General features: G+C 42.1%; 1 protein-coding gene across 1 annotated transcript in view; it reads left to right on the forward strand.

The window, feature by feature from the left end:
- The window catches only part of slc25a21 (solute carrier family 25 member 21), a 180,787-nt gene that overhangs the window by 123,206 nt on the left and 29,850 nt on the right, over positions 1-27,731 (forward strand). Inside the window, exon 4 of the mRNA XM_079573564.1 lies at positions 15,555-15,638. Coding sequence (XP_079429690.1) covers positions 15,555-15,638 — 84 coding nt within the window. The remainder of the gene's footprint in view (positions 1-15,554; positions 15,639-27,731) is intronic.

Consider the following 27,731-nt stretch of genomic DNA (forward strand, 5'->3'; position numbering starts at 1 on the left):
CAGTCACTAATAATAAGCCCGATACTCTGAATGGAAATGTAGCATACTTCGCACAAGGTAAACAGGTAATTGCCCTTGACCTCTCCCCCCCCCCCCTCTCCTCTCGGTCCGGGGCAGGAATGTGGGGGTCGGGGGCGGGGTTTTTTGGGGGAGGGCGTTCGTCAGTTTGAGTCCCTGGGACAGTGGAGCTCAGAGTTACAGCTTCTCATTAACCTGGAAACCACCTAGTTACATGGTTCAGGGGCTGGTCTCAGCTCACTTGGAGGTAACAAAGGGTGTCGCGGCGTCCCATCTGAGAATGATCAGACCCGGCTCACCCGCCCCTCCCTCATTAGGCCCCGGCACGAGCCCCCAAACTTCCCCTTCAAGTCCTGATGCAGTTACGCCGCGCCCCATCCGCTTAAACAAACGCTTCCCATGGGACCGGCCCGATCTGACAGCAGCCAAACGGAGCTCTCAGAACCTGTGACGTGATGCTGCAGCCCGCCCACACGCCTCTCCACATCCTAGTGTAGGGAAAATACAGGGAATACTTTACCGTCTGTTCCCGGAATTGTTTTTAGGTTCAAGTTGAGGGAGCTCTTCTACTCTTCTAACCTCTTTATGTTTGTTGGAGTGTGTTTTGCGTTATCCCGTCCAGCCCCTGGAGTAAGTGTTGAGTGACGTGAAGGGGTCCGGGCTCCTGATTGGAAAAACCTGTCCTGGAGCCCTGGCCCCGTCGTCGTGGTAACGGGTCCCAGCGTGAAGCGGGACGTCCCGCGTCGGAGCAGGAAAGTGAGCTGTGATTAGGGCTTTGACAGATGACAGCAGCAGCAGCAGGAGCACGCTTTATCGCTGCGTCATGTTTACTCAAGGGGCCAGTTCCAGAGGATTATTGCCGATGGAGACGTTGCACATGAGCAACTTTATCAGAGCTTTTGTTTAAGAATACTCACACTTTGCAGCATATTACTAACTTGGAAATAGTATACCAGGGGAATTCAGACTTCTTGCCAAATTATTGTTCTAGCAGCATTGCAGAGGGCTTAAAATTGTCAGATTTACTCATTGTACCATTTTTGTTTAAACTTTCTGAAATTGCCTATAGTGAAATGGTTCTGTGAAATATCATAATATACAGTAGCTATCGCAAGACCATTATGAAGTATCAGTAGCCCGTGAAAGGACTTCCAAAGCCTTTTCCCTCAGTGTCTCCATCCCTCCCCCTCCATCTCTGGTCGTCCCGCTGTTGGGTGAACCCCGGTGACTCCTGGAGGAATCCCTCACTGCACCGTCAAACAGCAGGGCTCAAAGCAGCAGCGGGCCATGATCATGTCCCTCTAAAGAGGCAGGAGAAGCCTGTACCCACATGTGCTTGTAAAGATGGAGCAGGTCAGGGCTAAGCCCCCAACTGCAAAATACTGGCCTTATGTGACGGGTTTTAGACTTGGCATGATTGTGGCCAGTTTTCATACTTTAATACGCTGTCTGGCTACTAAGCTGATTTTTAGGAATATGATGACACTCTAAAGATCTTAACACTGGTCAAAGTTCTCCAAACATGCTGAAATATTGTCAATTCCTTGAAAAATGACCTGGGGGAAGACCTCCCCTTTCAGGTCCATGTACGAAACAATTAATAGTAGAAAGTGGTCCTTCAGTTCTGATTCATTGTTGGCAGGTTCGGCCCCCCGTCTATTGCAATAATTAGATTCTTACCTTGCCAGCAAGCTGAATTCTAGCGGTGTTTGTGAGTTTACAAACGCACGAGAATCCATCTTGAACCGATCCTGCCTTTACCGTTTGGACAGGTGTATCACCAGAATCATGTGAAGGTGTATCACTAGAATCATGTGGTGAAAAAATGATCAAAAATATCATTGCTCATTACACTTTATTTTGCACAGACTCAAAAATATAACCAACGAATCTTCAGTTTACCTCAAAACGCCTCTGGCTTTGTAACTTTACCAAAATCCCCATTCAGTCATTCACCGGGAATAGGGATTTCTTGGGAAATGCTTTCAATAATCTACTTGCTTCCCTTCCCACATTATGACTCCTAGATCGGTAGCTGCCCTGAGTTCCTCGTACTGCCGTAATGTAATGGTTCCTGAGATTTGGCAACAGTTTTGGCAGTTTATCCCACAACAGAGCAACATGAGACACGTCGACAAGACACTGACAGACGCCTGACTGTTTTCACTGTAACACGACTTGGATCGGAGTCAAAAATGCGATGAGCTCAACCGTGACTCAATATGAAATACCTGAGGACTAACAGGCTGCAGGGGCCGGCACTCGGGGCCTGTGCGCCGCATGGGAGCTGCTGTGGCTTCATTAGGTGGGTTTTATGTGTCGAGAGATGCTGTATTATAAAAATGTTATGCTGCGTGTGGATTCGTTATAGTAATATCTCGTAAAATATTGTCTTTTAATACAGCCAAACAAACTACAGATTATTTGACTCTGTTACTTAAATGTAATGAAAAGGACTCAATAAGACCATTTGATCCCACAAAAGTGTCCATTGTACTTCTAAGCCTCATTGTAAAGTCTATGCAATAACGAATATCAAAACAAAACATGGCAAGTTCACGGATGGGCACTTGTGTGTGTGCTTTTAACAGCAAAATAGATACACTGCCCAACCCAAAGAGATAGAAAATTTGCCACAGAAAAAGATCACATGACGCACGTTCTAATATTTGGTTGGATGCCTTTGTTGGACGCATTCCCTGTAGCATTGTTTCAGCATTGTGAAGACTCTCTTTTTCCAGGAAGTGTTTATCGTCGTGAAGCTTAAATGTTGTAGTGTCACATTCTGACCTCACGAGCTAAGAAGAAGGTTCTGGGAATAGAAGCAAAATGTCCACCACTCAACCAACCCTAGTCCTCTCCTGGCACCGCCACCTTAACGTGGTGGAGGGGTTTGAGCTCCCGAATGATCCTGGAGCTCTGTTCTCGGGGGCTTCGTGCCCCTGGTAGGGTCTCCCAGGGCAAACAGGTCCGACGTGACGGGTCAGACAAACAGCGGTTCAGAAGCCCCTTATGAGAGACCAACAGGCCTGGTTTGAATCGTGAGGCCATCCTTCTGTGGACCCACCACTTGCAGGAGGAGCCATTGGCGCTGGTGCAATGTGATTTGGGCAGATCAAACAGCTGCCCTCACAACCCAGAAATGGACAAGTGGAAGAAAATGGATGGATGGATGGATGGATGGATGGATGGATGGATGGATGGACTGGGTCAAGCTGTATAGTCGTACTATCCGTGGGTCAAGCTGTACAGTCATACGATCATGCATCCTCTCTCAGCAACTGAATGTTTGCTTGCGTATCAGTACGACGCTCTGAGAGGGTATTTATCCCTTTTCTGTGGAAGCATAGGCAGACTTGAATGGTACGACTAGCGCAATGTCTCGAGTTCATGTCTCCGGGTCCCGCACCGATGGTAAATAAACTTCTCCTGTATAAGACATCCAGACTGCTGCCTATTCTTCATCTATCCTCTCGAACTCCATTGTTAATTCTCTAACAACCACTGCGCAAAGCCTTCTCCAGCACATCCCAAAGATTCTCAATGGGATTAAGATCTGGACTCTGTGGTGGCCAAAAGGATGTTTCATGCTCCCTGAACAACTCTTTTACAATATGAGCCTGATGACTCCGGGCATTGTCATCCTGGAATACTGTATGCTCTTTGCCATCAGGGATGAAGAAATGCGTCCATGGGAATGGATCTCTCCTTCTATGGTTCTAGGTTTCTCTTTTCTCCTATTTGGTTTTGGAGTTTTTCCTCGCCGTGTCGGAGGGGACAGGGGACACCCACGCATTTGATTGTTTTGACTATGTTTTGCCTGGATAATGTCTTCTGCCTGAACCTGACATTGTCTTGTTTATTGTTCTATAATGTTTGTGTATTCCACTTTTAATATGTTTCCTTAATGTGAGGCGACCTTACCAACTGCAGCAACCTCAGATCAAAACAACACACTCTTTTTTTGGTCAGGTAGCGTAATCTTCCAGTTTAAGTAGCCTTAAATTACCAGGTTGGGGAAGTAGAAGTTACATACATCATAGACATTATGGCAATTGAATTTCAGGCTAACCTGTTACGGCAACTAGCTTGGATTTCCCTTTTTTTCCTTTTATTGATGCTTCATGATACAAAATATCAAAAAGTAACTGAAATGTGACACCTCCATCGTCTGATATCCGTCACGCGCTGGTGGTCTCGTCAGCCCCATGATGCATGTTGTTAATCCGCTAAACATGCATTTCATGTCGCTGTTAATTGTTCACTATGTAATAAAGGAAAAATGCCATGGGAATAATGTGCTCGCACCTCTCCCATTAACTTTAATGTTGTGACAGATGTTGGATGGAGATGAGGCTGCAGTCTCCGAGCCGGTGACGTCATTGGAGAGACATAAAGCGCAGATGTAGAAGGGCACGACTCAACCATTATCATTCCCATGCTCTAGTCGCACATGTGTCACGTTCATGTATCTAGTCCCACATGGGTCACGTTCATGTGTGTCTCGGAGACATGATATTGCATTATTTTCATTTAGGTTCATTTTAACCAGCCTTACTGCAATCTTAACACTGGAATTGTGTCTAGATGTGTGGGCATTTTTAACATATCTAAGAGCATTGCGATTTGATTTAGGACTGCTTAACTAAAACAAGAATCCCATGCATTTCAAAACATGATCAACACATTTACCTGGTTTTATAAAGAGCCCTTAAGACATTACTGAAGCAAGCCTTTAAGTAGAGATGCACAGATCCAGCTTTTTTTTTGTCCGTTTCCGATACTGGGGGTTTGAGAATCTATCGATATCCGATATGAACAAGAGACTTTCTTAACAGTTGTTGCTGTGAGTGAAAAGGTTGGTCTTCTTTACTCCATTGTGAGATCAATAAAGTCAATTTTTTTCTTGCACACAAGATGTTATAGATTATCAATTATAGGCTATCTATTAATAAACTGTAATGGAAAAACAAGGGGCTATACGGAGTTTAGAAATGTCAAAAAACTAAGTATTTTCATCCCCCTTTATGTTCCAGCCATGTCCTAATGTGTAGAATGAGCTCAGACCTGTTCACCACAACTGCCGCTAAAATCCTGCACTGTCACTCAAAAAGTTGTTACTTCGGGTCTGAAGTGCCGTCATGCACGAGCTGAATATAGAAGGTGTAGTTACACGTATGACATGAGGTGGCAGTAGTGAGTATAAAATGACCAACTTGCATCTAGTCTCTTTAAAGAAGAATAACTTTTTTTTTTTACACTAAGTATATGACCGGCTATATAGGTCACATTAATATGAACAATATACATTGATCTGATCATTATTACCGGTGCATAACTGATATTAGATCAGTTATTCTTTAACAGAATTTCATACACTAAAACACAATCATTACATGAGGTGATCCGATCATTGTTTCGGTCCCAGTCTTAGTTAGTTTAGCATTAGCATGTTGCCGCTAGCTTTAGCATACTGTTGCTAGTTGCTAGAGGTTAAACTAATTCCTCTAGAATTCTCCTTGTTCTAAGCTTCAAAATGGCACACATACAGCGTGCCCATGTTCACTTTGGTGAAACTGGTATCAGTTCAGTATCGGTTATCAGTATCGGATCGGTCCATCCCTGCCTTTAACATTTGCTGATTGCGATCACTCAACTTGAGATTTGGAATTGCTGAATCTTCCAGCCCTGTGCAAGATGTTAGTTATGTTAGCTTTGTGGAAAAAATCAAAGATTTCTATTTTTGAGTGCTTCTTATGACTAGTGGTTCCCAACTTGGAATTGCAGGAGGCGAGCCAGAGCTTTGTCTGTACAGAAGGTCAGAGATATTAATCAAGCAAATTAATGGTATAAAGTCATCACATACCTCATGATCGCAGAAAGGACAACATTTGCAGAAAATGTTAATGTGCTAATGCGTTTGGGGGGGGGCTGCAGTTTTGGACTGGAGGTGCTCGTTTTGTCTGCAGCAGGAAGAAAGCTTTTGAACGGCTGCTTTAGACGCTTGGGGGTCTGATGTCCTGTGTGCATTTCCTCGCTTCAAAGAGACCCTTCAAACCCCCCATCTTGCAATTTTGTCATCTGATACATTTCCATCATTCATTTTCAATTCAAGAATCAATAAAAGAGGGAATAAAAGAATATGGTCCAGATCGAGTTAAGTGCTGGTTTATAACCCTGAATAATGAGAATAAACTCGATGAATGAATAAGTTATGAAGGAGAGCTGCAGAGATGGCCATTCATGCTCCTCTTCCACACATTCAGGACGCAAAGTCTTTAGTAAACTGTCCTAAATCTCTCTAATCGTCACTCGCGATAACCTGACCTTAACTCCTCCGGTTCGTGCCTTTCATTTGTGAAGCCCTTTAAGACTATTTGTCCCGTGTGTTTTTATATTTTTTCTTTTTTGCGTTTGCTGAAATTAAAATTATGGCGAACATTAGCGCTGTAATTTAAGTTAATGGCGTTTGGCAGAGGTTAAGAGACCCCGGTCTAAACACTGAGAGATCCTGTCAGGTTCACTCCCACTTTCTGGAAACGCACTCATGTTTTCCACTGCTTTACGGCGCAGACTTTTTAGGGGCTCTTTCTAAATATGCTGCTGACTGTTTTAAACAATATATCACATGAGGCGTCTTGTAAATGTTGTGATGATGTAAATGGGACTTCCTGGTTCGCTGACGTATGGGTTTCCAAAAGTAACACAAGGTTGTTATAGAGGTTTTAAACATATTTTTCAACAACATGACTCACTGTGGACTACATCTTGAAGTATGTGTGGAGGGGAGGGCCAGAGTTTGAAATAGAGTCAATTCAGTCAAACAATTAACGAGGTTTTATCTATGCAAAAGGGTCTTTCTTTGGGTTTGGACATTAAAGTTGCACATCATCCATAGGGGGGCTTAAAAATAGACTAAAACATTATATTGGGAACCTCGGCATTGACGCTTTACGTTTTCTGATTTTAAAGTGTGTTTCTGTAAGAATTAAATAGTAAGTGCCAGCAGTGGGAATTACTTTGACTCTGACTTTAAAGAGACTAGATGCAAGTTGGTCATTTTATGCTCACAACTGCCACCTCAGGCCTGGCACGTAACTGCAGGTTCTATATTAAGCTCGTGCAAGACGGCACTTCGGACCGAAAGAACAAAACTTTTTGAGTGACAGTGCAGGATTTTAGAGGCAGTTGTGGTGAACAGGTCTGGTCTCATTCTACACATTAGGACATGGCTGGAACATGTAGGTGGGGGGGAAAATGCTTAGTTTTAACATTTTTTAACTCCGTATAGTCCCTTTAAGTTTTGATTTACGGCGTAGTTTACGGCGTAGTTTACAGCTTCAGCACGGTGTGATGAGCACACTTAGAGCAGAATGGCTCAGAACAGATATAATGTTGGATTATGGGCTTTAAAAATGTGGAGAACAGTTTTGGGTTTTAACAATGACGCAATTGTATCCAGGAAGTACAGAAAGAAGTGCTGATACTGTAGAAGAAGAAACAGCTAAATTGACCAGGATTAACCCGTCAGAACCTGGTTTAAAGCTAAAAAAAAGTAATTTTTGCATGATTTGTTTCCTTTTAAAGCCAGCTCTGTCTCATGCTAAATGTTAGTTTTTGACTTATTTATCACCCGAGGGCCAACCAAATTGATCTGAGGGCTGCATTTGGGCACCGCTGACCCACAGTACATGGGATATTATTTTACTCATAACAATCGTAACGCTAATTTTCTCACAATTACTAAAACATTTTACATGGGTCAACCTGTTGAACAATCCAAAAGCACAAAGCCCCAAGCTTTGAGTTGCCAGATCTCGTGACTAACACCGGTTTGTGTTTAGCATCCCAGGATACCTTTTTTCTTGTAGTGCCATTTCAAAACACTAAGTGTACATGCTGCGCATCCTAACTTTAAAGGGGCTGGATGCAAGTTAGCCACTTTATACTCACTACTGCCACCTCAGGTCATACATGTAGCTGCACCTTCTATATTAAGCTCGTGCATGACGGCACTTTGGACCCGAAGTAACACCGTTTTGGGTGACAATGCAGGATTTTAGAGGCAGTTGTGGTGAATAGATCTGGGCTCATTCTACACATTAGGACATTGTTGGAACATTTTTAAACTCTTTATAGTCCCTTTGAAGCTTAGCACATCTTTTGAGCCATTGGGCCTTTCTCACAGAATGTAAGAAGTATCATTTTCAATGTTGTGTAATTATTCATTTACCGTTTTAACCAAGAAACGCTGACTTAAATAAGGACTTTCAAACCTGACCCTTTTACTACGAGTGTTCAGTGGAAAGTTATACTGTTGTTTGCTGTACCTTTTTCTATATATTGACTTGAGCGTTCGATTTATTCGCACATTTTATAAGTCCGAATGCACTGTCAGGACTGTTACATCATTTACCATTTACACTCTTCCTGGTGCTCCATAAACCCTTGAGTTTCGTCTTAGCCTTACGTCACTGCTGTCTTCTTAAATCCTAAAACTGAACAAGGTGTACCACTCCATTCCAAGCATTATCTTCACCCTCCACAAACTTTTCTCTCCAAAACCTTTCACTTTTACAGGCTTCCTTCTTCCATCGCGGCACATTTTTCCCTTAAAACCACAATGCAGTTTATCAAAGCTCCGTGTTATTGCGCTGGGCGGAGGTCATCTGGGATTAACCTCAAATGCTTTTATTGCACCACAGTTTTATTTTATTATTAGCTTCGACTTTATCCAAATATAAAAAAGTTTACTGTTGCAGCGTGTATGCGATTGGGCGGGCGAAGTCGAGATGCGATTGGTCGTTAGCGCTGAGCCATCTTGGATCATTTAGGTCAAAAAGGCGCCCGTAACCTCTTGTACCGATTCAAAGGACTTTTACCATCTTTATGATCCCGCTCATTAAAATTAACTGTGAGGCTGTAAAATGGAGATTTTTTCCCCCCAAGTTCCCCTCTGGATTGTCTAATACACTTTAGATCTATCAGGAATTCAAGTCATTACCATTGTATCAGTTTCAGTGTTATATAAATATGATAGCTTTTATTGGATTACAGATTTGGATTTGTGGAGTAAATCCAACTTGTTTGTCAGTCATGTTAGATACGTTTGAATACCCCTGTGCAAAGTCTATGGCGAAAATGATCAATCAAAACAACATGTGTTGACTTTCCAAATAGGGAGCCATGTTCCCCCTCACCCATAAGCTGAGGAACTTTTAAAAAGTCGGCTATGCAAGGAAGCTTACAGAATTCTGCCCCCTGTTGAATGTATTTATCCTGTAGCCGTTAGGTTAGCCAACAGTCGTAGCTAATTATGACTGTTTCAGTTGTTTTGGCCACTTGTAATAATAATAATAATGGCTTACACTTGTATTGTACTTGTATTCATTTATACCATACTCAGTGATGGTAAGCTACTGTTGTTGCCACAGCTGCCCTGGGGTAGAATGACGGAAGTGAGGCAAACCAGTCTGTGCCATCGGCCCCTCTGACCACCAACAACTCACTCACTCACTACCTTCACCCACCCTACATAGTGCTCCCAAACAGTCTCCCATCCAATGGGAGACTGTTGGGATTGGGCATAGGCAGCAAAGGTGGTATGGCCCTCCCCTGTCAACCATATCGACCACAATTGCATGATGACAAAGCCTGGTTAGTAAAGCCTGGTTAGTGATCATGAATGAATGTGCATAGCTTTAGAGAGAGAGAAGAGTTAACGTATAATATGGCCTCATTAGCTAAATACTAAATCATGTCTAGCTGTTTTTTGTGGGGTCAAGCACCCGGACCCACCTATTCAGGGAAAAATAGTGACCTAAAACGTTCTTGGTGATACCATATTTTCCTTCAAATTATTAATAAAAAAAAGCATTAAAGAAGCCTATATGGAATAAATCCTAATAAAAACTCAGAAACAGTCGTTTTATCATTATGTCAGTGTTTCCCAACCTTTTTGAGCCAAGGCGCCCGTTTTACAATAGAAAACCCCACCAAACAAAAATGTCACAAAGTATTTTTATTGAAATATGATGAACATATGGAGTTACAACAGACTTGCCTTGGGTTGTAGAGTAAGTGTGGCAAAAGGAATCCAGGACCCGTTGTTCGATAAAGGGCTTTTCTCTGCATGACAGTGCCTCGGATTCCTTTTGCTACACTTGCTCTACAACCCAAGGCAAGTCCGTTATAACTCCATGTTTTGCTTCATCCTGGAAGAGCAAAAGATTTTTAAACATTTTTAAACATTTGCTAAGACAGTGAAGCACTCCCAACCCACCCTCCTTTTATGATGAACATATATTCAAAATGTTTTCTTAGTGTAAAATCTGGGCCTAGTTGAACACAATGTTGGAACTCTTGCAGGAATGGAAGACAGACATTGTTCTACCTGTGACTACACGCTGATCAGGTGACATTTCTCCTGATGAATTCTTGTGACACCCTGGTTGGGACTCACTGCTTTATGATGTGATGACACAGACATGTCATACTTTGCCAACAATGGACTCAATGTCCACAAAAGGCCATACCTGATCATAATGAAAAAACAGTCATTTTCAAGACATTTCTGATGCCAACTTTTTCCACACTTGTTTAGCGGAGGAACAACTTGAAGATCTTTTTTCAACTTAACTGCTCAGTCTTAAAGGAGTTTTCTTTTGTTATTGTCTGTACTGGACTTGGTTTCAGTGTTTAAGACGTTTCACCTCTCTCCTAAAGAGGCTTCGTCAGCACCAGTAAGATTTAGTATGTCTTGGTTTGTGTTTCACTGTGATTTACTTCACTTTCTTTGTTTAATTGGAGAGGACAGTACACATCAATGATCCTTAAGCACCGTTAGCCATGAGCTATATTCTTCTACGTGTGCGCCTTTGCACTCTTACCAGTCAATTGTTGCCTGAAATAGCAAAGACTCGCGTGCTAAAGAGCCCAAGTAAACCATACAACCGTAGCCTGGTTTTAAGACAGTTTCCAATCTATAAAGGTGTTAGCTTAACCTCATTAGCATGTCCGTAGCATGTATAATGACTGTAATTGGATACAAACAGGGCCTGAAATCTCCCGATACGGCGCCGTAAAACAGCGCAACATCATCAGAACTGCGCTCCTGTGACTTACGGCTTCTTTAATGGGGCTGCCTTTAAACCCACGGTCTGCTAAAACGCCTTTTGATCAACGCCGAACCCGCCTTTAACCACGCCATTAACCAGGCTCACCTCAACATGCCGTTTTGACTGAGGTGACGGGACATCGCGCTGGTCCCCCCATTACCAGCAGAGTCTAGCCTCAACACCGTTCCATAAAAGAAGCTGTACTTTTTGGAGCCTTAATTTGGCTTTTTGACATGTATTTTACGGCGGTGGAGGTCAGGTGGAGAGAGGTTGTCCCGTCAGAAGAGGGACCATAGCTGCCCCCGTCCTAACCTTCACCTGTGCGACTCTGGGTGACTGGCAGAATGTGGTTGGATTGAGCTCATAGCCCTTTGAAGAGACTTAACTGGATTGCAGACAATGTTTTTATACTTTTGCTAAGAGAAGAGTTTAAACTGTTCATCTATTGGGAAAGGCACTGTGAAAAACTAACTTACATCACGTGGACGTAGAGCTCTTGACTTGCCTCGGTTTAGTCCCAGTTTTGTCGTATTTTATAGAAGTCTGTGCCTGGCTCTGCGGAAGATTTAAGGGGTTCTCAACTTGTAAACAAACTCACGTAGCCTTTAATCAAAGACACATGGATGGTCGCGGCCGCTGGGGACTCCCCAGCTCCTCCCGGACCTGAAGCCGGGCAGCATGAGGGGCAGACTCACAGGGGAAGGGGGCAGCTTGAGGATATAGCTTTTTTTTGTAGTATTTGGGATTTTGATTCAATTAAGTTCCTCGAGATCCCTCCGGAAAAGCTGGAGGAAGTGTATGTGGATCGGGAAGTCTGAGCGAGTTGGGTAAAAATTATCTTCTAAGACATTCACGTGATGGAAATTCTTGCCCACCCAATCCAACCTTCATTCCTTCATACACATTTATTTCTTTTAGTGTGTTGATTATTCGGTCTTTCTTGGTAAGAACCAGAGACATAAATGGGCTGCATTGATTACATTGAACTACGTATTTCAAGTTTGCTCAGCCAAATGTGGTTTAGCTTCATTGTCAAAAGCGTCTTTCACAGAAGCTAAAAACAGATGGCCGCAAATTATCATGGGGTTTAAAGCCAGTCAAACAAGTGCTCATTTTGCATGGGTGATAGTCAGTCTTTTAGGATTTAAGCTTGATACAGTAGGTGCCGGCATGCGCCTTAGTTTGGCAGAGGTCCCCCATTAAGTTTAAAGAGGAATACTAAGCACTGCTATTGGGCCTTGTGCAAGTCAGACTATAGATATCCAGACCATTTTCAAAGCCCAGTACGATCCAACATGACCCAACCGGAAAGAGAATGTGCCAAACAAAAGCCGGCCAAGGCAAAGCAAATGACGAGCCAATACCAGCAACGCTCTCAGATATGGAGTTATAGGAAATGACAACAATGAAAACGAAAAGCCCGAGGACAGTTTCCCTTCTTTCAGTTGAACCTACTGATCAATCCTCTGGAGCAGGGTTGGACCTGGGTCCAGATCCGGACATCCAAAGGCTTTAGGCCGGATCTCAAAGCCTTTTCATCCTCTCAATAAACTTAATTTCTACGGCTGAATTAAAAATTATCTAAACAATTCAAATAACTTTGAAATATTATGGCAACAGTTTGATTTATTAATCAGTTCTGCTTTGTAAATAGACAACCTGTGTTCATGTTTCAACATTTTCAAGAGCAATGACTGCATATGTCCGAAAAGTTTGTGGACCTCGAGCTGATTTAGTTGGGGACCCCTGCTCTGGAGTCTTCTCCCTGAGAGGACTGAAACAGATTGGAGTGGTATCCCCCTCTGAGATAAGTCTATCTGCTGTTGCTGCTGCAGTAAAAGCCGGTTGAACAGGCCCTGTCCAGATCATTGTTGAGCCAAACCACAAGAAGAAAAGTGTTGCCCAACTTGAAATCCAAAGAGCGTATACAATGGCCTCTCTACAAATATTGACAGGCGGCTTGTGTGGATAAGAAACTGGTCTGGCGTGGATATCTCTGCTTTGTCACACCCTCTGTAGTTGTCGAGCTCATCCAAGAGAGATCAAAAGATGCGTAGAGAGAAGATACGAGTTGGTGATGTGTGGACCTGGTCTGGGGGCAGGGTGAGGGCGCAGAGAGAGGTATGAGGTAACGTTTTGGGCTCGGTGTAGGGGCAGAGCAGGGCAGTGGTCGTGTGCTCCCTGACTCCACGTGTGACCCCGGGGTCGCCTCATTTCCTCATGGCCCGAGTGTACCCTGTCATAAAAGCTTCTCCAAACGGGACGGCCCAGGGAGAGCACAGATACAAGGGGGGGGAGCTGTGGAGGAGAGGCAGCCTCTGGGCAGGAAGCATCTCAGGAAGCAGTTCGGGAAAAATGGACAGGGGATGATTTGGCATTTAGAATCTCAATTTTTTGGGGGAGCTGGGGAAGATTAGACGATTACTCAAAGATGCGCAAGTGCCTCGAAAAACAAAACTGTATGTCTGTTTATGAGGGAACAACATTGTAACATGTTAAAAATCTTTAAAAAGCTCCTTTTGCATGACATCCCCTTTAAAAGCCTGCATTGTCCTAAATCTTCCCTGACGCAGCGCCCCCGCGTCCCGGGCCCGCTCCGCCCCGCGGCCCGCAGCTCTGCTCTTTAATACGGTGTCAGACATGTCTTTACTGCCCCGCTTTAACTGCGCCTCGGACCCGGGTTACAGGCTCACGGGGAGTTTGGGAGGAGGCTTCGAGGGACAGCCTTCCCAGACGTTAATGTGCTGCTGATATGAAAGGGCCGCAGCACCCAGGGGACTGTTTATGGCCCCATCAAGCTCCCGTACACAGGAGTTACTGCCGACCCCGCGACCTGCCACATGACACCGTCCTCTCCTCTGCGGCTCCGCTTACTCCGTTTGAACTCGGGGCCCGTGCTCACACTTGGCAACTATTGATTTGGGACTGAACACTGGCTGATCCTTTTAAGAAGATAGGCAGATTCTGTGATCTTTATATTCCAGGTTATTGTATTGACTTTGACACAGTGAATTCAGTTCGATTTGAGGTCAAATAATCCAGACAGAGTAACAAACCAGTGCAAATGTCTATTGATCTGGGAGAGTTTGCCAAAAGAAATCATTGTCACACATTTTAAAAGCGATACGATAAATATCCCTTTAAGTCTGTTCTTCCCATATCCTGTTGTAGTCCAGGCTTTTTAAATGGTCTCAGTGCAGTGTAGATTTTCCACCTCTACTAAGAATGTTTTTGATTGTAATTTGAGTTAAGATAAGATTCAGTTCACAGTGTGCATTGTGAATAATTCAACGGCATTAAAGGGACTATACAGAGTTTCAAAATGTAAAGATTACGTATTTTCCTGCTGCCACATTCTAATGTGTAGAATGAGGTCATGCCTGTTCACCACAACTGCCTCTAAAATCCTGCACTGTCACTCAAAGAGGTGTTAATTCGGGTCTGAAGTGCCGTCATGCACAAGCTTAATATAGACACTGCAGTTACGCGCAAGACCTGAGGTGGCAGTAGTGAGCATAAAATGACCAACTTGCATCTTGTCCCTCTAACATTTGATAAAGAACTGCAACAGGAACTGCTAGACTAATGCAAGAACATTTTTTTTTACTACAAGACAAGGATCTGAGGCACTCTTGACTTAGTTAAAAGTCCATTATTTTGGTTCATTCACTTTTACTGAATTTTATGAATTATAAAAGTATAGAAAAATCTGAATCTGTAAAAATGTTGTTGTGAAGTCTAGGAGTTAATTCAGACCAATTTCAGCATCACCTTCCTCCAGCCAATGACCGCTTCCGAGAGGGCCACACCTCCACCTCAGCCCATCAACGTAAGAGCCGCACCTCCGTAGTAGCCAATCATCGCTCTCGGTCTCGCTTTTAAGCATCAGCGTTCATGGTTCGCTCGCTTCCCTGCTGTGCTGCGACCCACCTCCGCCTCTTCCATCCACGGCTTCTCCCTGCTGCATCTTCACGGGTCTTCCATAGCACCACCAGTGTCCAGGCTCCGGGGAAGGCGTCCCTAACTCCAACCTGTTCATCCATACTGACTTTTCATACACACCACCGGGGTCTGATCACCAAACCTAATATACATGTCAATAAATCTTCCTAATCACTGCTTTTGTCTGTTTGAGTCTATCTATTTTTACAATTGAGTGGGTCCTTATGGAGACAGATATTTTGTTTTCAGAGGATATTGTATTAACTAAATGACAGCAAATTGCATTCAGTAAAATTCTGATTTGATTGTGATTGTGCAGCCTGCTCATTCATTCACTGGTGCCCATTGTAGAGCAGGCCGTTTGAGTTGTTTCGCTGTAAAATTTAATCTGCACCAACAAACGCAAACCCACTTCCTGCTCTTTAATCTGTTCAATAAGTTTCCCTCCGTTGAAACTTTCTACTTTTGTGTTTGCAGGTTTCAGATCCAGAGAGGAACCAGCGACCCGAACAGCTACAAGAGCCTCGGAGACTGTTTCCGGACCATCTTCAGAAATGAAGGGTGAGTTCAACTTCTCTATACAGAGCTGTGACTCGGGCTGGGGAACGTTAAACGATACCAGTCTGCTATCGGGGAGAAAAAGGTTTAGTTCAGTTTTGACTCTTCAGTTTTGACTCTTTAGTTTTGGCTCTTCAGTTTTGGCTCTTCAGTTGTAGCTCTTTAGTTTTGGCTCTTTAGTTTTGGCTCTTCAGTTTTGGCTCTTCAGTTTTGGCTCTTTAGTTTTGGTTCTTCAGTTTTGGCTCTTCAGTTTTGGCTCTTCAGTTTTGACTCTTCAGTTTTGACTCTTTAGTTTTGGCTCTTTAGTTTTGGCTCTTTAGTTTTGGTTCTTCAGTTTTGGCTCTTCAGTTTTGACTCTTCAGTTTTGGCTCTTCAGTTTTGACTCTTTAGTTTTGGCTCTTTAGTTTTGGCTCTTCAGTTTTGGCTCTTTAGTTTTAGCTCTTTAGTTTTGGCTCTTTAGTTTTAGCTCTTTAGTTTTGGCTCTTCAGTTTTGGCTCTTTAGTTTTGGCTCTTTAGTTTTGGCTCTTTAGTTTTGACTCTTTAGTTTTGGCTCTTTAGTTTTAGCTCTTTAGTTTTGGCTCTTTAGTTTTGGCTCTTTAGTTTTGGCTCTTTAGTTTTAGCTCTTTAGTTTTGGCTCTTTAGTTTTGGCTCTTTAGTTTTGGCTCTTTAGTTTTGGCTCTTCAGTTTTGGCTCTTCAGTTTTGGCTCTTCAGTTTTGGCTCTTCAGTTTTGGCTCTTCAGTTTTGGCTCTTCAGTTTTGGCTCTTCAGTTTTGGCTCTTCAGTTTTGGCTCTTTAGTTTTGGCTCTTTAGTTTTGGCTCTTAAGTTTTGGCTCTTCAGTTTTGACTCTTCAGTTTTGGCTCTTTAGTTTTGGCTCTTCAGTTTTGACTCTTCAGTTTTGGCTCTTCAGTTTTGGCTCTTTAGTTTTGGCTCTTCAGTTTTGACTCTTCAGTTTTGGCTCTTCAGTTTTGGCTCTTCAGTAAAACTCTTCAGCCCAGAATGCCTCCTCTCCCCTCTCTCTCTCTCTCCCCCTCTGCCTCTTCCTCTCTCCGCCCATAACTCCGCCCCCTCCTCCATAACCCCGCCCCCTGACAGCTCGCTGAGACAGTGCAGGCGCGCGGGGGAAAGTGCCGTGTTTACTGCGCGTCGACAGCTTTACGGCGGATATAAAGTGAATCAGCTGGAGGTGTTAGTCAGCCGCGGCCCAGACGGAGGAGCGGAAATCGGGCTACTGTCATCCCAAAGCCCCCCCCCGCCCCCCCCTGCTCTCATCCTTCCCCGGGATGGGGCTCGAGTCAAGGGCTTTCAGTCACGTGACTTTTGTGGACATTATTTTGGAGGATTGCGGTCATTCCAAAGCCCTTCCAAAGTCAGTACAGAGGGGTTTTAATTGTGAATTTCAAGAATGGTTTTACTTTACTTACAATCTAGTATCAACGTCTTCCTCCTCCTTTTAAACATGTTTTTTTTTTTGGGGGGGGGGGTCAGTTTTTGGCCACTTTTTAAATATCTAATCTTTCCTTTGTATAATTGACTTTTATTTCATTCATAAGCGACATAAACAAGCCTAATCAGAGAAAACAATACAACTGGACAAATCTCTTTTCTCGGTCCAGAAGTCCCGGGCTTTCTTCTGGGCTCGGGCCGTTCCCTCCTCTTCCCTGTGTCCCATCATCAAAGCCTTTTATTCAGACTGATCACTCCACAGCTCTCAGTGTGGATCAGTGCGAGGCCAAACCACTCAGTCATAACTTACACAAACACTGCGCTCCCACTGTCCCACAATTATTACTCCAAATAAACATCTCTGCAGCGGCTTCCCCTCGTCCCGCCCCGGCGCAGAGGCGACGACGGAAAAGAAAACCCCAGCGCCACAAAACAGAGAAGAAATTATTACAGTGAAGTGCTTCTGAAGACGGGATAATAAGCAATCTTTACTTAAAGACTTTTTGGCCCAGGCTTAACTTCACTGAGACGTCTCTAACATCCCAGTTCTGCACAGGGGTGAGTTTAGAAGCACATTTCTCAACATGCAGGGTCATAGAAATGATAGAAATGTTGCCTGCATTCATTACAGTCATTGTATATAAGATGCCTATTTACTATTTAATTGTTTGCACATTTCCGGTCTATTCTGCTCTCCCTGAGTGTTTCTGAGAGCTGAATGTAACAAGTGAATTTCTCCATTGTTAGATCAATCAAGCTTATCTTATCTTATGAAACTGACACAAATGCTAAGTAATTCCGCAGGGCATTAAAAAGAATTAAGTCATTAAAGGTACTAGATGCAAGTTGGTCATTTTGTGCTCACTACTGACACCTCAGGTCTTACCTGTAGCTGCAGATTCTATGTTAATCTTATGCATGACGGCACTTCGGACCCGAAGTAACAGCTTTCTGAGTCACAGTGCAGGATTTTAGAGGCAGTTGTGGTGAACAGGTCTGAGCTCATTCTACACATTAGGGCATGGCTGGAACATGTAGGGGGAGGAAATTACATAATTTTTAACATTTTAAAACTCTGTATAGTCCCTTTAAATGGATTATGCCAAAATTGTGGCCTTTAAAGTCATTTAAAAGCATTAAATCAGATTCAAACTGGCAGTGAATCTACATTTCTTAGAAATATCATTTTTCCATAGAGACAGAAATTACTCAATGACATCACTCAACTACTTCCTGCAATTATTTGTCAAAAACAATCTAAAACAAATTCAGCTGCTGTAATTTCTGACTGAAATTTATACAATATTTTGTTAGATGCGAAATGGCTGTTGTGTCAAATTTAGCTTTGAATGTCAAAATTTCCCCTTAGTCCTGTTTGAACGTTTACAAATCTCATGAAATGAAATAAGCTGCGATTGTTTGCATTTGTGACATTAAAAATGTTGTACTTATCCATTAAAATGGCATCAAAATGTGTCAAATTTGACCTGCAGCCACCTGTAGAAACACTGCTGTATGAATTCTACAGATGTCTGAGTTTATAATATAATAACACATATACATAATGACAAAACAATGTAATTACATTTCTGGAAGTAAAAAAACAATAGGACCTTTAACTGTTTTAGCAGTTTCCTGCAATAACTCTACAATTGTTTATGTTTTAAAATAATTCATATTCCTTTTCATTTGATACTTTTACTTTTGTATTTTTTCCATCCTGCATTATGGATTAGTTCTTTAACCACTGCATGAGAGTTTGCTTTGTGACAAAAGGATTGCAAATCCCTCATTTGTGAACCTCTGTGCAGACGGACACGACAAAGCTTTGCATCGCTTTATAAGGAAGCTGATATGCAAATGAGGCCTGCATCCTGGAAGTCTGTGGTTTATTCTTCATTCAAATGCTTATTGACTCATGATCCTGGACATTGAAGTGTGTGGATACATTTCCTTTCAGCCTTGGTAGCAAGGTAGCACTTGAGTTCATCAGCTAATAAAGTAATATACTGCAGGTGAAATGTAACTCCAGTACAAACAGGGGCATTCTGGGACATCGTTTCTCTTTTCACCTGGGCCTCTCCAGTCGACACACAGAATCTGGGCCTGCCTGTTATGCAAAGGAAATATATTTTATGTATGCACTTTTGATACATCAATACTGCCTTTCTGCCTCACCTGCCTTTACTCTGTCCATGATAATCTATTTAATCATTATGTATTATTATTTGTGTCTAAAACAGGAGCCCACCTTTAGGCCTGGAATAGTACAACTGTGAGGGTCCATTACTAATAGATTTTCTGGTGGCCCAAAAGTACCACGGCCCACCGGAAAAACCCGGTTACCCTTTGCTGTCAAAGTATACTCAAGTTAACGTACTGAAGTATTTGTTACAGTCAATATTCAAGTGTTCAAAGTTGGAAGTACAAATCCTTTCAAATTACAAGATCTCGCCAGAATTCCCGACTTGTACGGCAACACGACGGAGTCAAAAAGCAAAACACGGATCCGAGTTAACAATTACTTTTAGTGGAGTAAAAGTAATTGTATTACAGATCCCCAAAAATTCTACTTACGGAAAGGACGATTTAAGTGAACAGACCTCTTTATTTTGTAACCTCTTAACCTCCGCTTCCAGTTTGGCTTTACCCAAATCTAAAAGCTTATCGACTGTGTAATCCCTCATTTGAAAACTAAGGCCTACAAAACTGATTGTAACTTTTTTTTTTTTTTAGTTTTAATGATCAGTTTTTGTCACATATTTGATGCTTTTTTGTCGTGTTTTCATTTTTTTCCCCAGGATTTTCTTGTGTTTTTGTCGTCTTTTGTGGCTTTTCTGTGGCTTTTTCATCACTTTTTTTCATTGCTTTTCTGTTGTGTTTTTATAACTTTTTTATTTTGCTATCGTTGCTTTTCTGGCACGTTTTTGTCACTTTTTTGTTGCGTTTTCATCCTTGTTCTTTTGTCACCGTTTTCAAGGCACTTTCAGATTTGGTTAAGGCCAAACTTGGGACTTTAAGGTTTAGCACATAATGAATAACTTCATATATAGTATATATATAAGTATATATATTGGGAAACTTTGGGAATGACTGTACTCTCAAACTTATTCCTATATAATTTCTTTACAGAGACCTTTAGTTTGTCTTTTTGAGAGTAATCAATGCAAATGTTTCAAAGTCGACACCTGCTGTAATGGCTGCCAACTGTAGACGCCTCGGCCTCGGGCGTCGGCATTATTTTAATCCCTCACTTTATTCTCCTGTTGTCCTGCTGAAATGTCAGTGTGCTGAACATGCAGATGCCTGGAGTGAAATGCAAACTCGTGCCCGTGGTCCGGTGGTGCGGCTAATGCGCCGCGGCGTATTCAGAGACAAAGGCGAGCTGAAGGAGAGCGAGGCGAGGCGGTGAGAAAGGGGAAATATTTGCAGATGAAGCATGCAGGCTGTTTACAGGCGCAGCTCCCTGAGACACGGCGGCACTGGCGCTTCACAGGAACGTTAGACTCCCAGACCATTATTGTGGACAGTTTACATGTTCACCCTCCTTCTCAAAACATGTACAATGGAAACAAAGAGGTCAATAATAGGCTACAATGTACTTATACTACTACAGTAATCACAAACTGTGGTACTTGGGCTTCTGCATTTTGTTCAGAGATCATTTCATTCTGAACCCCCGCCTTAACCAAGCGTAATTTCTCCAGTTCAGCTTTATCCAAATCTAAAAGCTTTTCGACTGGAGCCAGTGTAGCGCCTCATTTGAAAGCTAAGACCTACAAAACTGATCTTTCCTCACGTTACCTTTTCATCGTATTTTTGTCGCCTGTTTTTTTTGGTTTTTCTTCACTTTTGTCGCTTTTTTGCTGCGTTTTCATCCAACTTTACCTCTCGTTTTTGTCCATATTTTGATTTTTAGATTTGGGTAAAGTCTAACTGGCAGGGGTTAAGAGGTTTAAAAAACAAACATTTAAGTTAGGGCATAATAATAATGAATAATGAAGCAAGGGGAAAATTCAATGATCCTCAGACGCCATGGATGCGTATGAGACGTTCCCATAACATTTCCAAAAGCAAAATGTTCAGATTCTAGCACCACCTTTTACATTTTCAAAATAATATTGATGTAAAAAAGACAAGTATCACAGCTTTAAACACTTTCCAAGAGTCTTTTAATTGAGAGATTTCTGGTCCGTCTGTCACACTCTGCTCTTTGGAGGTTTATCCACAGACCTTCAGTGATGTTAAGGTCAGGAGACTGTGAAGAGGATGAGCTGGGGTTTAGGATCATTACCCATTTGTAGAGGTCATTACTGGTTTAACTTCAGTTTTTTCACAAATGGTGCTACATTTATCTTCGGAATTTGTTGGAAATTAATTTGACCCATTCATTGATTAACCGAAAAATGTTCCCTGTGCCACTGGCTGCAATGCAACCCCAAAGGATGATGGATCCAAGATTCAAGAACCCCCAACTGAACTGAGCGCAGGTTCTCCAATTTGGCTTTCCCCAAATCTAAAAGCTTATTGAAAAAAGCCTCAAAATAGTGAATAGGATAAAAACTCAAAACAAAAAAGCCACAACAATAAGACATTAAGACAAAAAAGTGGTAAAAGAGCAGCAAAAACGGAAAAGCGGTACTAAGACATTGATAAAGCGGCATAAACACGACTGAAGAGTGATGAAAAGGCAACAAAAATGCGATGAAAAACTGACAAAAGCAAGACAAAAAAGTGGTGAAAAAGCAACAAAAACACAACAAGAAAAGTGATTAAAAAAAAGAGATGAAAACATGACAAAAACACTTCAAAATGGGATAAATATGTGGCGGAAAAAAAGATAGGATCAGTGTTCAAATGAGCCGTTACACTGGCCAAGAAGCTTGTAGATTTAGCTAAAGCCAAACTGGAAATAATGCTCTTGGTTAAAGTGGGGGGTAAGAGTTTAACCTCTGTTTTGTGTCTCCAAAATGCATGAGGCTCGTCTAAATGTTATGCTTAAACTTTTGCATCCCACTGTAGAACATTTTTCATCTTCCTCTGGCTTCATTGTTCACATTAAAGGGACTATACCGAGTTTAAAAATTATGTATTTTCCTCCCCCTACATGTTCCAGCCATCTATTATAGAAAACGCTATCTCAATGGCCGCCGCCTGGGCGCCGCCATGTTTATTTCCCATACCGACTTTGAAGCTAAGCAGGGAAGTGCCTGGTTAGGACTGGGATGGGAGACCGTTTGGGAACACCAGGAAGCCTGGCGACAGTACTGAGTGCGTGCGTGCGTGCTTGGTGGTGCTGCTGTCCGAGGACAACCCGCTGTCACAAAAACGCGAGTGCACGAGATCTGACTGCCGTGCGTGTGCGCGCATCCAAACAGGGCGATGTGTGTATGTGTGTGCGTGTGCGTGCCCAAAACCTGCTCAAACACGCGCCTCTAATCAAACGCGCTGCTCCGACTGATTTCTCCTCCGTGTGAGTAAAAATGAAACTACCACTTAACGAGCGCATGGCCTGCACTGCGTAGTTTTTTTCTTTTTTTTTTTGCGTTGCTGCTGTACCATTTGTTTTCTATTTTGCTTTCACGTATTGTGAGCCCAGAGGTACATTTTATTCTAAAGCAGCTTGGAAAACATTGCCAATTTTATTGTAAGGTTATAAATACTGTCTAACAACGATCATTAGGCTATTTCAGTTCAAAACCTACTTATTATTTTTTTTATTGTACACTACCGTGATGCACCAAACCACGGGTCCTGCACCGTGAACCGAACCGTTAGAGCTGAACCCCTAATATTTATCCATGCTTATTCCACTGTCTCTTGAATCCTGTTCCCCGAGTTTAGCACAAATATTGTCGTAGTTTGTAACAAAGGAGTACGGGTGCATCAAACACTCCTATCGCAGTTTCTTTCACATTGTTTTTTGCCTTCATTATTTTACACTTTTGTAGTGGCCATAGTTTTTGGAATGGGTTGGGAACCACTGGTTTACAGCTGAACTGTGTGACGGGTTGGACATTTCTTTGTAATAACTCATAATCTCAGAATATCACATGTGGAGACTAGCGAGGCCCGGCCGAAGGCCGGGTCTCAGCTAGTAATGTATAGAATGGGCTCAGACCTGTTCATCACAACTGCCTCTAAAATCCTGCACTGTCACTCAGAAAGGTGTTGATTCGGGTCCGAAGTGCCGTCATGCATGAGCTTAATATAGAAGGTGCAGTTACACGTATGACCTGAGGTGGCAGTAGTGAGTATAAAACGGCCCACTTGCATCTAGCCCCTTTAATGGACATTTTGATCGCACTCCACTGTTTGGTCACATTTTGGTCCAGTACAGGACCCTTTTTAGACCTGGTTCAGTCCTGATTTGATATAGTTCTGGGCCTGATGGGACTTGAAAGGTCCACTGTGGGGGCACTTAGTGTTGAAAACCTTACAATTTGAAAATCTCCATCGGCTTATTGCTATAGGAATCTCAGAAATCCCTTCGCTTTTGACCTCACGATCCTGCTCTATTGTGCAGCAGCGAGGCGCAATCTTTTTAAACACGTGCAGGTGAAACAATGACTCCTTTGTCTCTCTTTTGTCAACACGATCGTCTCCCCTTGGTGTAATTCCCTCAGTGGTTTGCTCCGGGGCAGTCGTGTCTTTCGGAGGCTGTTAAAAAAGAAAAGGAAATGTTTATGAAAATCCAGTTAAATCGCGGGCGCACACTCACTCGCTCACGTGTCCCGTCGGGAGCCCATTTGCGTAGCCCTGCCAAAAGGGGACTTAGAGTGTGCTTTACATCGCAAAACCCAAATGAGGATTCAAATGCCGGCGGCCATGTTTGTCCTGTAACAAATTAGTGTCCTGTTCCTCACCTGGTGGCGGGGCGCTGACCACACCCGGGAAATCTGTGGCCGCATTTGCATGTGGGCAAAGAAAGCATCGGGGCAGCGCTTCCGTCGTCCGAAATAACCTGTTTGCTCTGAGGGGGATTAGGGCCCGACCGACTGCGGGGGAGTTTCCGCTGTTGGCATCGCCGGAGCGTCTTTGCATTGGAGGCACGCAGGTCGTCTGTGGCGTCGGGACTTCGGGCCCGAGAAGGAGGCCGTGTTGACTTTTTGTCCATGTAGGGAAATTCATCCTCCCCTCTCCAGCAGGAGCAGTGAGTGTCTGCAGGGCCCAAGGACTCACTGACTGCATTTGATTTCATATTAGCAAAACATTTGAGTAGCACTTTATAATGACTACACCTTATTTAGCCTTAATACATGATGAGTTAACACTTAATTCATTCACTACTTAACAGTGAATAAGTGAAGTATGTGAAGAACTATTCAGTAGGAGTTAGGCATTAACTGTAGTAGTTAAGTAGTTATTAAGTGTTAGTCACATTTAACTAATGTATCTTTCATGATGAATAAAGTGTTAATGCATAATTTATTAAAGGGATTGGACAGAGTTTAAAAATGGTTAAATGATGTATTTTCTACAATGTCCTAATGTGTAGAATGAGCCCAGACCAATTGCCGCTGAAATCCTGCACTGTCACTCAAAAAGTAACTCGTGCCCCTAAAGGCCATAAGCGCCACTGCAGGTGTCATAGCATGTTACGGTTTTTTACTCATTAATTTTCCGTGAGAGTAAATACTACGCTGATAGAAGAGATAAAGGGAGAGAGGGATATTGTATATCCAATTACACTATGGAGATATTTTTTTTTTCGTTTAAACTTGGCTGTAAATACTGTTTAAGTGGTGCTATCCCGCAGTTAGCTTTGCCGGTTTGCCTGTTAGCTTCTTCTTCGTGATTCTATTAGTGTGTTTTGGTGACTCCGAAGTGCCGTCATGCATGAGCTTAATATAGAAGCTGCAGTTACATGTAAGACCTGAGGTGGCAGTAGCGAGTATGAAAATGACAACTTCAATCAAGTCCCTTTAAGGCGAGACACTATAGGGGTGAATAGGGAAAAAATGTATATTTACAGATATCAATTTGAGACTTTTGCTGTCGATCACTGGCATAAATGTGAGGAAAAAATACATTGTACGTTTTCTGTCATTTTATCTTTTATATAAGAACAAGGTGTTTTATGCCTGAAAATGCCCCAAATTTCACATCTTTTCGGCGACGAAATCTGAGTAATGGATAGAGCTACATTCAAATGTGTTGTTTCATTTCATTGATGAATGAGTTACCAAGACTTTCTCAGAGGGGATTTAGGATTTCTTGTTTAGTTCTAAAATAAGCTGTTTTTTAGTGGAAACATTTGTAAAAAATTAATTTTTGCCTTGTTTTTTGACATTCAAAACTCAATAAATGGGGCTAGAGATTAAATAATAAAAAATCCCTCTGAAAAAATCTTCCAAATATTGTTCAGTCCAAGGCTGGAAAATGTGAAGTCTTTAGGTCCGACTGACGTGGACATAGTGTCGCCACAATGACAGAAACATGTGTTTTGAGAAAAAGGGCATTGAAATTGCATTCTCCCATATAAGTCTATGGGGGAACATTGAATCCGCGCAATATTTAAACATGTTATTGTGAAGATTAGGCATGTTTTCTGTTTCCGGGTGAAAGCTATATGTTCAGAGACCAATTTGGCCCAAAACCTGAAAACTGAAAAAATTGAGTTTTGCCTGTAGTGTCTCCCCTTAAATCTAAATAAAGTGTGGTTAATATAAAGTGTTACCAACAGTTGATAACAGTGTTTCTGTGGGATTTCATGACATGTGCCAAAACAAAGGCCTTTAAAGTCATTACAAAGCTTTAAATTGAACTCAGACTTAATCTAAATTTCTTGGAAAATGATGACATTACTCAATTATTTTTACTCTATTCATCGAAAGTGTCAAAGGTATCAAAAACATTTTTTTTTTCATTTGTGGCCTTCAAATATAGTATATGGATATTAAAAATGGCATTAAAAAGCATTGAATTTAACTTTGCCTGTCAAAGTTGAGCTAATGTGAATGGAAAGAATATTTTCTTAAAGATGACGGTTACAGTTTATATATTTATTCAAATGAAGGTCTTAAAAGTCCTTGAAGAGTATGAAATTCAACTCAAACTGGCATTATTATATATTTTGGGGGAAAATAATGGCATTGCTCAACTATTATTATTGCATAAGTTTGTTGAAAATCCAAAACTCATGGTCAAACATGTTCAGCTGCAGTTTTGGCAGAAATCGTCCACATAGTGTTTGCCCATGAGTTGCTTGTTGTGCCCAATTTGCTTTCTTACATCTCAAAACTCCTCCCTCATACCCCTGTTTGATGGAATGTTTGCAAATCTTAAGAAAAAAAAAAAACATTGTTGCATATAAACTTGTACCACTTATCTTTGTTCCAGAATCTGCTCAAAAACAAGTGGCGAGTAGTTTTTAGAACACAGATGGCTGCTGTGGAAGTTTACATTCTGCCTTTTGTCAAAACTAACCTCATTTGTGCTGCTGATGAAGGCTCTCAGGTAAGAGGCCAAACATCCAAGAACAACCTTTGTCTTAGATGGAAAACTCCTGCACGACTGAGAGCTTACTCAAACATTGAATTCATTTATTGACTTCTCTAGATCTTGAGAAAGGATCCTGGCCATGTTTTTAAAATTAAAGTTAAATGAAAAACTTTGAAGGTTATAAAGAGAAAATATCCAACTTTTAGAGATAAATAAATATTGTCATGTGATGAAGTTGTGTCTGATGAAAGTTGTCCGCGTGGCCTGCATTTCCCTGAGAAGTAATCATATCACTTCCTTGTTCTCCGATGTGGCGGTGTTTGCCTGATCAGTCACAGTTCAGCGCCTATTGTCTCTCGTAAAAGTGTTTACAGAGCTCATTTGGAGCATATTGACACTCCCGCGTTATCAGCGGGATCTACACAAGTGTTGCCAATACAGAGTCGCCGCCTCATTCACAGGAGCCTCGGGGTCAGGCCTGTGTCGCCTGTCCACACGCCTGTTTCTAATGTCAATACCAGCCCACAGACTCCGCTCCGAGGGACGGAGAAAGGGCAGGAATAAAATCACTCTACCGTGTATAAGGGCTTCAATCACTTGTTCTTATTTCTGCAATAGATCTGTTTTAATATGTCAGTTCTGTTTACTCAAAGCTAGGGCTGGGTATTGTTCTTTTTTCCAATACCAGTATTTTAACGATACTTGGTTTTTCGATATCAATACCCGAACAAGGCGTTTTCCCATTGCCTATACTACACTATTTTGGCTAGAACCAGAAAACAGAACAATAATTTGTGAAAGACAAAATTGCAATATTGGGTTCATCTCCAAAGTCAAGAAATGTGTGAAAAATGGGGCGTAATTTGGGACGGAAAATATAGGGATAATATGGGGAATAAATGGGGAAAAATGGGGGGAAATAGGGAAAATATTACTAATAAAAATGAGTGAAAATGACGGGGAAAAAACGATAATAAAACAATTATTCAAGCAACAATAATTTTAAAAAAAATGTGTAATTAATTGAGAAAATGGAACAATCTTTGGGGATAAAAAAAATAAATAAAAAAAAACATTCATTTGAGCTGAAACAACCAAACCACTGTCCCTGGACTAACAGCATCGAACCTTGGATCTAAAAATAGAACATATTTTGGGTATGCTTTCGATACTTTCATTTTTCCGATCCTGGTACCTAAACTCTTTTT

Source organism: Gobius niger (genome assembly GCF_951799975.1).
Source record: "Gobius niger genome assembly, chromosome: 16".
NCBI classification, from domain to species: Eukaryota; Metazoa; Chordata; class Actinopteri; order Gobiiformes; family Gobiidae; genus Gobius; species Gobius niger.